Here is a 10,100-nt window from a genome sequence, read left to right as displayed (position 1 = left end):
CGGGTCATGGTCATGGGCAATGGGCTGTCCAGGTCTGCCTGCAGCTTTCTCCCATGAAATAGGCTGTCTTGCCTATGATGGTTTCTGCTCTACCTGCTGGAGGGGTGAGGATGTCACCGTGAGGCCTACCTCGCCGTCCTTAGGACTCGGGAAGAGGGATGAGGTCCTAAAATTGTGTGGCTGATGAGGGAAGGAATCCTGGACAGCGACTCCAGAGATGGGGAGGGGCAGGTAGGTCCTGGGGGATGTCTGTGGAGCCTGTCCCTTGGCGGGAGGGGCAGTGGCACCAGCTCACAGCCCTCCACCCCACCCTTGCTCCTGTGAACCGCCCCTGTGTTTGACTAGGGGCACACAGTGTAGGAGACCATGATGCTGTGGACCAGAGCCTTTGGAAACTCATGGTTGCCCCCCCTCAGGGGCATCTCTGCCCTTCCCAGCACCGGACCCACCCACACCTGCCTGTCTTTTAGGCAGAGGCGGCCCCCGCCTGTCCCCGAGGGCCTGATCCGCGGGCTGCTCAGAGCCACACCTGCCCAGGAAAAAGAGGAAACAACCGACCGAGTTCATAACTTTAATGTAACACAGATACCCAAAACACGACAGCACGAGGAAAAGCACACAATGAAAGCAGGAAGGGCATAGCGTGCGTCATCTTGCATGCCATCTTCCATGGACGGGGAGAAGCGGGCCTGGAGTGCTCTGTCGGGGACCGGGCAGCGGAGGCACTCTGGCTCGGCGGGGGACTGCCGCAGCTCCTCAGGGCTGCCTGGAACCAGGAGACACACAAGCCAGAGTAGAGGTGTCAATGCATGTGAGGGACAGCAAGGACAGACTGAGTGTCTTGTCCCGCTCTCCTCGTTCCCCCAGGACACCCCAGGCCTGCCCCTGATATCTCCCAGCCCCTCCCCACCCCAGCCTCCAGAGTCCCGTGTAATGACCTCCAATCTTACTGAATCCAGGAGAAGAAGCTGGCACTAGTTCTGGCGGCGTTTCTGGTCCGGATGGTGGAGCTGGTGCTGGGGCCATCGAGCATGCTGGCGCTGGCCGCGCCATTGGTGCCACTGCTGACACCAGCCCTCCAGGTACCTCTCCTGTTGGCACGGTTGCTATTCAGAATGTACTGATGGTATCTGGCCCAGAAAGCGAAGGGGATCCTGGACCAGGCGTCGCCAAAATCTCCGTCCTCATCCCAGGTCAGGAGCTCCACCTGGATATCGTCCCAGCTCCACCGTCCAATCAGAGCTTCCTCCCCGATGTTCATCTGGGCCCTCATCTGGGCCCTGGCGTGCTCCTCGGCCATATCCACATCCATCGTCTTGAAAGCATCATCCACAGCCTCCAAGAAATGAGCCCTCCATTCGCGGGGGTCTCGGTTCTGATACTGCGATGGAGGCACAGCAGCCGTTTGCACACTTACCCTACCTCGCTCAGCGCCCGCTTCCCGCCTTTCACTCGCTTAAGCGCTTTGTGAAATCATGTTAAAGACCCACACGACTGAAATCAGGCTCCCGTCATTCCGTGCCAGACCTGGGATTTCACCCCGTCCACTCCCTACAGCCTGTGAACTGGTGTCAGCGACTTGGGAACCTTGCTGGGCCTTGGCGTCCTCACTGGACAAACGGCGTCAGGAGGCCGGGACCAAGACGCAAACCAGGTATGGGAAGATGCAGCCAGAACACAGGCTCTGCCTTACCTGGGCGATGAATCTCAGCACCCTCATCTTGCTGGTCTCATGGCAGGCGCGCAGACCCCAGAGAAACTCATACTCGGGTGGGCTGCTATTGGGGACCTTCTTGTATTCCAAGTACCTGTGTGAGAGAGGACAACAAACCTCTGCTCCCAGACAGGCACACCTGTGGCTGCTCCGGTGGCTCCCAGGTAGTTCCTTCCCAGCCCCGAGGCTGCAGCTCAGCTGCTGCAGGAGGCCTGCCCTGGCCCCGCAGCCCCTGCCCCCACTTCCACACCGGCTCCCAGGGTTTCTGCCTCCTAAATGGAGGGGCTCACATCCCTAGGCCACTGGTCCTGCCCAGTAGACATGCGGAGGTGCAGGAGGCACGTGTAGGGTACTTGTTCAGAGGAAGGCCACGAGTTTTGTGCCCCTTGTCACAATAACCCAGATTCCTGTTGGGTCTGGTGTAAGCAGGAGCCATTTCTTCAGGCTCCATGCTCTGAGCACAACCCACCATGGGGCTTGTCCGTGACCTGACTGAACCCTGGGAGAATCCATCCTAGAAAACGACTGTATGGGAAGAAACAGTCAACCAAGAGTAGGGGACTCCACGCATACTCCCAAACATCTGTGAACGTGTGTTTGTGGGGCGGCGGATGGAGGAACATGCACACGGGGCCTTTGTGAGGGCACAAGAGATCTCCAAGCACTGATGATGGGGGGGAGCCTGGGCTAGAAAATCGGCAGGGCCAGGCTCCAGGCCCAGACGGGCCTTACTCCAGTCAGGGCCATGATCAGGTTTCCACTCTCGGAGTCCCAGGCCCCTGAGATGTAAAGCCGGGACGCTGCCTACAGGGCAGGTGCTGAAGGAGGTGGGGGCTGTACCGTCCCACCCGGTGTTTACAGACCGCAAGTGCTCCCTTTCCCCAGGCCTCCCTGGGATTGTCCCCTCAACCCCCACACTCGCACCCTCCCAACCCACACTCACACCAGACACCCATCCCTCTGGTGTTAAGACATGGGCCGGGGAATGGCGTCCTCAGCCAGAGCAGCACACGAGGAAGGCCTGAATGGGGGGCAGAGATACTCACTTCTGCTTCACAAAGTCCTCTGTAATGAGTTTCCTCAGATCGCCAAGGAATGGGTGCCTCACCCTGAGTGCAAGGAAAGGAAGGCGTGACTAGAGAGAGTGGCAGTGCCTGGGTTGGGCAGGAGCGCTCCCAGCAGGACTGAGGGCCTCCTAGCCTGTGAGGCGTCCTCATGGACACCTGGGCTGGCAGCAGAGGCCAGGCAGCCACTTGTCGGCAGGGCCCCAGGGAGGGGCTGGATGGAGCCCCCAGCTCCGATGGTGTCTCTGAGGTCTCGTGTCGGAACAGAGAGGGGACACGGGGCAGAAGAGGGCTCGGGGTTCAGGACCATTTCCCCACGCACCCTGGTGGACCCTTGGCACTCTACCTAGTCTAGGATGCCACGCCCCACAGAGACCGCTAGGCCACTGCAATCCTGGGGCCTCCTGTGCCCAAGGACACACTGAGGAGCGGGAGCCAAGAGACCCCAAACATACCCGGGGCGCAGTCCCATCTTGCGGAGTGCCTCCCAGAGGACAGCTGTGAGGAGAGATGAGGTACAAGAGTTTAGCAGACGGAGGGAGGTGAGACGACCGCCAACCCCCCAGCTGCCTGTCCAGCCACTCACCCTCGCTGGCGCGGTTGCCGTTCATGAAGATGACACCCAGAATCACCAAGAGGAGACTCAGCCTGGGAGTGTCCTTGGTCCTGAAGGCGTAGAAAGAGGGATCCTGTCCAGCAGCCATTTGCCCAGGTGACCACAGCCGGCTCACCCAACTAGCCTCTCCCACACTGCTGGGCTACAGGGCAGTTCCTCCCACTCTGTATGCCTTGCTATACCTGGTCCAGACAATTCCTTCCTCGGCCTGAGACTGAGGCCCTTCATCCATCAAACGTGGATGCTAACACCTCTTCCCAGGGCTCTGTCGAGGATGGGGTTAGGCGGGGAGCAGACGATTGGCAACCCTGAGTCCAGAGGCACACCCTGACCTTCCCTGCCCTTTGCCCACTGCATCTGGAGCACGACTCCACTGGAGACCCCCGGCCCCCACTCTCCCCTTTCCCTGCCCCCTGCCCGAGGCCCACTCTGCCAAGCCCTGGCTGGGACCTTAGCAGAGAGAGGCAATCAAGAAGCTTGCTTTCCCAGGAAGACAGGGGCGGGGAAGGGTGGGCAGGGCTGAAACCCAGAGAGCCGCAAAGCCTCGCCCCAAGCTACTTGCCCCTGCCTGCCCTTAGCTGCTCAGCACTGCTAACTCTGGGTGGGAGCCGTGCTAGGCCCCCCAGCCCTACTTTCCCGTTTCTCGAGAGGAGGGGGCAGGCACCACCAAGGAAGACCGCCGGCCTCCTGTGCTTTCTCACTTTCCCAGGAGGCGGGCTGACGAATCCCGTGTGCAGACGAGAATGTACAGGTGCTCTTCCTTGTCAATTTCCTTCAGGTGGATCCCGAACTTCTACAGTGGGGAGAAAACGGGATGTGAGATCAAACATCCAAGCTGGGTGTCCTGCAGGCGGTCATTCAATTCCCTGTTAGAACTCCTTCTTGGCGGGGAACCCCAAGCCCTGGGGGAGGAGGGAGAGGAGAGGCCATGGAGGAAGTGCCCTGTGGGAGCACTGACACTGGCTGAGACAACGGGAGCCACCTCAGGAGACCACAGGCGCTCAGAGAGCACGAGCGGGAGGAAGGAGGGGAGGAGGCGTGCAGAGGAAGCTCCCAGGTGCAGAGGCCAGGGAGGGCTTCCCTCCAGAGCATGCAGTCCGGCCCCTGGGCCTTGAGGGGATGCAGAGGGGGGAGGCGGGCAAGGGTTCCCTGCTGCTCCTGCTCCACGGAGCTGCCCCCGGCCCCACACCCACCTTTTCCAGGGTGTACGTTGCTCGTTCAATGATCTCAGGGAAGTGTTCGTCATATTCTCGGATGACATCCTTCAGCATGTCTGCAGGAGGGGAGGGTGGGCAAAGCACCGGGGCTGAGCAGCAGCCACAGAGCTACAGCCTTTCCGTCAGCCCTGCTGAGGGGAGCACGCTCAGGACCCCACACCGTGCCAATGGAGCCATCGGCCAGGCCTGATCTGTGTGTGTGTGGTGGGGAGAGGGCATCTGGTGGGAGGCCCACAGGGCAGGGTGGTGGGAGCGGGGAAGGACAGGGTTCAGGGAGGGGGCAGAGGCTGCCCACCTGAGCGCTTGATGGGGATCTTCTTGTAGTCTTTAATCATCAGATATTTCACCAACTTATTTGCCTGGAGAAGGAAGAGCGCACGGGGAAATCAAAGCGTGGGTGACCTCAAAGAACTGGCCCGCAAGGGAGGAGAGGAGGGAGATAGGGGGAAGGGCAGGCTTCCTTCTTACCCTCTCTTGCAGAAGGGTCACATTGCGGGGTGGCAAGCACAGCACGTGCCTTGAGGGTACCTGGGACCTCAGGGCCATGGAGGGCCGAGGGGCCATCTGAGGCCGCGCAGTCGTCAGCAGGGGCTGCGATGCCCTCCAGGTTGGTGGGACCGCAGGAGGCTCTCTCTCCTCCTCGCTGCTCTCATATTCGTCATCCAGGTGCTTGGACTGTACCATTAGACAGAGGAGAGACTCAGGGCGACCAGGCTCCCTGAGTCGCCTGGCACACATCTTAGCCAGAGCAGGTACTTGGAAATAAGGCTAGTAGATGACACGTGGATGACACGTGCCCACTGCTTACTAAGTGCCAGGCACTGAGCCAACCGCTTCTCCCTCCAGGCCCGAGGGTAGGGACTACGTGGAGTAAAAACATGCTGGTAAACTTGGCTTGGAGAAACACGTACACGCTGAGAGAAGAGGGAGGGGGAAGAAGAGGGAGAGGAAGGGAGGGGAGGAGGCAGAGAGCTGAGAGGGCAGAGAAAGCAGGGGAGCAAGGACGGTGGGAGAAAGCAGGGAGGTCTCACCTTCTTTGTCCTCTTGCCTCCCATTCTGGCCCAGGGCTCCGCACTCTGCTGAGAAGTGGCAGCTGCACTCTCAGGCTCAGGGATGCTCGTGGCCATCTTGGCCTTGGCGGCAGCTGCTGCCACAACATTCTGAGGCTCCACCCAGCGAGTCTTGGCAAGAGCCTTCCCGGACTTGGTCGTCTTGGGCCGGGTGGCCGCCCCCTCCCCGGCAGAGGCTGCCTGGGTGCCCCTGGAGGCAACACTGGGGCCCTCTGTGGCAGCCTCTTGGGCCGGGGCAGGTCTCTTGGGGCGTGGGAAGGCCATGCCACTGACACCTGCCGGCTGGCTGAAATCAAAGGCGTCGTTCTGACCCAGGAAGGCTGTCTTGGGCCGGGTGGCATCCATCTCACTTGCACGCGAGGCCTGGGGGAAAGCACAGGCCGTACTAGGGCCCTCGGCCGCAGCCTCCTGGGCCTGGGAGGATGTCTGCGGCTGTGGGGACCTTGTTGGAGCCCCAGGGGCAGCCATCTCGCTATTGACTAGCATCTGGGAGCTGTGCGGAGAAGCGACGCTTGTCTCAGGGGTGGCTGCCGGAGCCTGGGCAGCAGATGTCATGGGCTGGGTATCGCCTCCTGACGCCTGGTGTGTGGCCACCGGGTGGTGGTTAGTGACCACCTGATTGTAGGTGGCACGGGCAGCAGTGGCAGCGGCCCGAGCAGCTTGGTTAGAGGCGGCGGCCCGGGCTACGTTGGCAGCACGGGCAGCCGTCTCGTTGGCAAGTGTTTCTGGATCCATCCGAAATGCCTCCAGCAGAGTTCTGGCCAGCACTGGGTTTTCCAGTTCCCAGGGCTCATTCTGCAAGACCAGGGAGGGGAAGGGAGGGCAGGGCAGAGCAAGGGAGGAGAGGGGAGGGGAGGGCAGGGCAGGGCATGGCAGGGGAGGGGAAGGCAGATAGCTCTACACAGATAGCTCCCCCTGTGTTGGCCAGCCTCCGACCAGCCCCCAGGCCCTCCCAGCACTCCCCCCCCCCCCCCCCCCCCCGCTGCTCCCAGTAGGAGAGGGAAGGTTTGGGCAAGCTGGGCAGTCCTTCCCCCTTCAACTCCAGCCCTCATCGGCCCCCTCCTCCCATCCTCCCTGACGTCACAAGAGAGAAGGCCCAGGGCTAGCAGGTGGCCGAGGAGGGGGCCTCACCGCTAAGATGCGAAAGCCTGGACCCAAGCTCCCAAAGGCTCTGAGGATGCGGATGTCAAAGCTGGTGAGGGCGCCGTAGCCTCCGAAAGCACCAAATTCTTCATAGTCGTTGCCTTCAACCATGTCTTCCTCCCCGACTTCATCACTACCCTCGTCCATGTCTTCAACGTTGTACCCTTCAGATTCCTTGCGGTAGCTTCCCTCTGCCATGCTGGGGGTCCCAAGGAGAAGAGGGCTCAGCCTGAGAGGGATGAGGAGGCCTCTTCAGGGGGAGGGGGCGGGATCCAGCAGGAGGCGGGATCTCTCAGGAGGTGGAGGGCTGCAGTCACCGGGTTCCCAGGCAGTGTAAGGTTGGGGCGGGGGTGAGGGCTGCTGGGGTAGATTCCCTCAGAGACAGAGCCCTAGGAGAAGGACAGAGGAGGTCGGAGGAGACCCTGCACTGAAAGGGGAGTTTAGGTCACACAGGCGCCCCAGACCAGCGGCTGGATTGGAACAAGGGGTGGACTGGCGGGCTTGGGTCCAGAGAGTCCCATAAGAGATGCTTTGAGAGAGGGGAAATAAAGCGCCTCGATTTAACGGCTGGAGCAGGGGGCCAGGATGCTGGGGAGGAGAAGACATGAGAAGGCTCAGACAACGGGGACCGCTGGAAGCTCTGGGAAAATGAATCCCAGGGACCCTCTAAGTCGCAGTGGTGGGGATTCAGGTGATTCAGGTCTAGGCTGGGCTCATACAGGAGCGCTCAAGATGGATGGAGTGGGGTGCGGGTAAGGGGGCGGTCCTCGGACTAGGTGAGGCTCGAACTGGAAGCGCTGGAGGTCTCAAAGGCCAGGATCGCAACTCGGGGAAGGGGGCAAAGCGGTCAGTTGGGTTGCACCGATCTCAGAATGGTTGGAGTGGGGGTGGGGCCTCCGCGCTAAGGCAGCTCAGCACGGAGCACACGCGTCTGTTAAAGGTGTTCAGATGGTGGGCTCCGGTGTTAAGCAGGGCTCGAGTCCGGGAGCCTGGGTCTGGTGGCCATGGTGGGGGGCGGCTCCTTTGTTGACCACGGGTCTAACGGGGTTCAAGTTCTGCGTGCTTGGGCTTTGTTCACATCCGGGGGCGGGGGTGGGGTGGGGAGGAAGGGCACAGCGTACCCGGTTCCACTTGCCCTCTCCCGGTCCTGTCTAGGGCTGGATCCTTACCTTCCCTGGGGCTCCAATGGCGTCCGTCCTCAGCACCAGGAACCCCGCAGCCGCGCCCTCGCCTACTGCTGCCAGCACAGCAGCTCCCACCACCCCGCCCCTTTTCTCCCCGCACCCCCCCATCCCCCGCGGCTAGGCAGCCTGCGCATGCGCGGACCCCTCCAGCCGGCCCGCTCTCCCAACAAAAGCCTTTTCCACCAGGTCCCCTGTGCGCATGCGGTTCCGCCAGTGGGTGGGCGGGGTGGGGTGGGGGCGTTTTCTCCCTCCCGCCAGATTCCCCTCACCGTCAACCCCTCCGCCCCCGCTACACCGACCAGGGACGCGGGCACGCACGCCCTGTATTGCGGTTCCAACCCATCCATCACATACCCTCAGTCCCCCCACTTTTGCACAATGCTTCTCAGCCCTGCCCTCCCCCTTGCCTCTAAGCTCCTCCGGTGTGGTCTGGAATACACTGAGCCCTGCTTCCCCAGCATGAATGACCCCTAGGTCACCAAAACAGAGGTCTCTAGCCCGGTCGGTCGGTACCTGCAACAGGAGAAATGGAATGGTGAGAGGACACCAGTTCCCTGTGTGTTCTCCTCCACTATCCATGTCTAGGGCCCCCCAGACACACTGGGAACATCTGCTTCCCCAACCACTCCTCGGGCAGCTTGTGTGTGCTGGGCATTATCTTCCTCTCACAGCAGCCCTGGGTAGTGGGTGTCAGCACCCCCATTTTACAGATCAGGAAGCTGAGGCACAGACAGACGCATTGCCCTGAACTCACTCGACAAGGCCACAGAGCCAGTGAGGTGAAAATGCAGCATTTGGGCTCGGGTCTTCCTGACTCCAAAACCCGTGTTCCATTAGCACTGGCCCCGGGGATCGAGGCACCCTCCCCTCTTCAGTTGGAGCAGCAGATCCAGGCCACCTCCCCTGCCCTGTGACCATCTGTCCCAACAAACTGGGTTTCCGCTCTCTGAGACCTAAGCTCATGCTCTGCATCCCAGGGGGAACAGATAGGGGGCCCCAGGCCCACCCCTCGCCTGCTCTGTGTGGGTCCATCCAGGTGTGCGAATTGTTCCTTGGGGTCCACTCCCCGCTCTGACTGTCAGGCCCCTTCGCTGTGAGTGGCACAAATGGGCTGTCCCTGAGGCCTTCCTGGTGCCCGCTGGAGCGGCCAGGACAATCAGGCACTTGTGTGTCTGAGTCATGGCAAGCCCTGATTCAGAGTAAATGTTTGGCCTGGTTCCTTCCATGGCTGGGGCCTGGGGCAGCTGTGGTCTTGTGGATAGATGCTCTCGGCTGGACTTCCAAATTCCAGGGACGGAGTGCTGGGTCAGTCTGTCGCTAGCTGTGTGAGCCCACTCGGGTCACTGGACATCTCTGAGCCTGGTTTCTCAATATGCAAAATGGGAAGCAAAAGGAGAACTTACTGGGGTCCCACCCAAGGGCTCACATGCTCCAGAATCACTGAAGAAAGTCCTATGCTCCCATTTCAAATTGCACCTCTTTTTTTTTTTTTTTTTTTTTAAACAAACTAACATAGTGGACTTTTATATTCGTTTTTATATCAGCCTCTCTAGGACCCCTGTGTCTGAATGGAAGCTATTGCTAGGACCAGAGCTTTTACTCTCCAGTGACCAACATCAATTCTGCCTGGCTGGATGGCTTTCCTCAGCTGTTGCATAGCAACCTTCCCTGTCAGCTAGCTGCTTGTGTCTCTCAGCCCTTCTTGTGTAACACGTTTCTGTACGACGTGACCAGACCTTAGAAGTGAGAGTCTTGACGAGCCGCTGTGCGCTAATAGAAAATGCCGTGTTCCCTTCTCATTTTGAAACTGTGTGGTTTTTTTTTTTTAAACAAAATCCATAGTGGACTTTACACTTGTTTTATTTTATTTTTATTCTTATTTTTTCTTTCTTCTTTTTTAATGGAGATGTAATTGACATTGAACATTATACTACTTGACATCTCCACGTGGGTGTCTCAAGGGCTCCTCACAGTGAGTCTGTCTCACTGTGGTATTGGGATAGCCACCCCTCCCACACACTCACATCCCCCATCTCTCTTGTTTTTAAAACTCCTGTCTTCACAATCTCAGTACATGGCACCACGATGCACA

General features: G+C 59.8%; 1 protein-coding gene and 1 non-coding gene across 5 annotated transcripts; both read right to left on the bottom strand.

The window, feature by feature from the left end:
- Positions 1-557: 557 nt before the first annotated feature.
- LOC112582282 (melanoma-associated antigen D4) lies at positions 558-8,145 on the bottom strand. Of its 4 annotated transcripts, none has more exons than XM_044937330.2 (13): positions 7,994-8,145; positions 6,813-7,023; positions 5,643-6,476; positions 5,080-5,286; positions 4,907-4,970; positions 4,588-4,667; positions 4,096-4,187; positions 3,365-3,444; positions 3,234-3,276; positions 2,761-2,823; positions 1,694-1,808; positions 939-1,381; positions 558-766 (listed from the first exon to the last, which is right to left on the bottom strand). In XM_044937330.2, exons 2-12 carry the CDS (start codon positions 7,020-7,022, stop codon positions 947-949), a joined length of 2,223 nt encoding a protein of 740 aa, XP_044793265.1. In that variant the 5' UTR covers position 7,023; positions 7,994-8,145; the 3' UTR covers positions 558-766; positions 939-946. The 4 variants fall into 4 exon arrangements, with proteins under 4 accessions (XP_044793265.1, XP_044793263.1, XP_044793266.1 ...); XM_044937328.2 differs by having other exon boundaries at positions 951-1,381; XM_044937331.2 differs by having other exon boundaries at positions 951-1,381; positions 5,643-6,044.
- Positions 2,055-2,181, bottom strand: LOC112582426. Its single transcript, XR_003106964.1, has one exon. It is a non-coding gene; the product is annotated as a small nucleolar RNA SNORA11 (small nucleolar RNA).
- Positions 8,146-10,100: the final 1,955 nt, after the last annotated feature.

Source organism: Bubalus bubalis, chromosome X (assembly GCF_019923935.1).
Source record: "Bubalus bubalis isolate 160015118507 breed Murrah chromosome X, NDDB_SH_1, whole genome shotgun sequence".
Classification (NCBI taxonomy): domain Eukaryota; kingdom Metazoa; phylum Chordata; class Mammalia; order Artiodactyla; family Bovidae; genus Bubalus; species Bubalus bubalis.
Note: the sequence above shows the minus strand (reverse complement) of the source record. Positions and strands in the feature narration are given on the sequence as shown.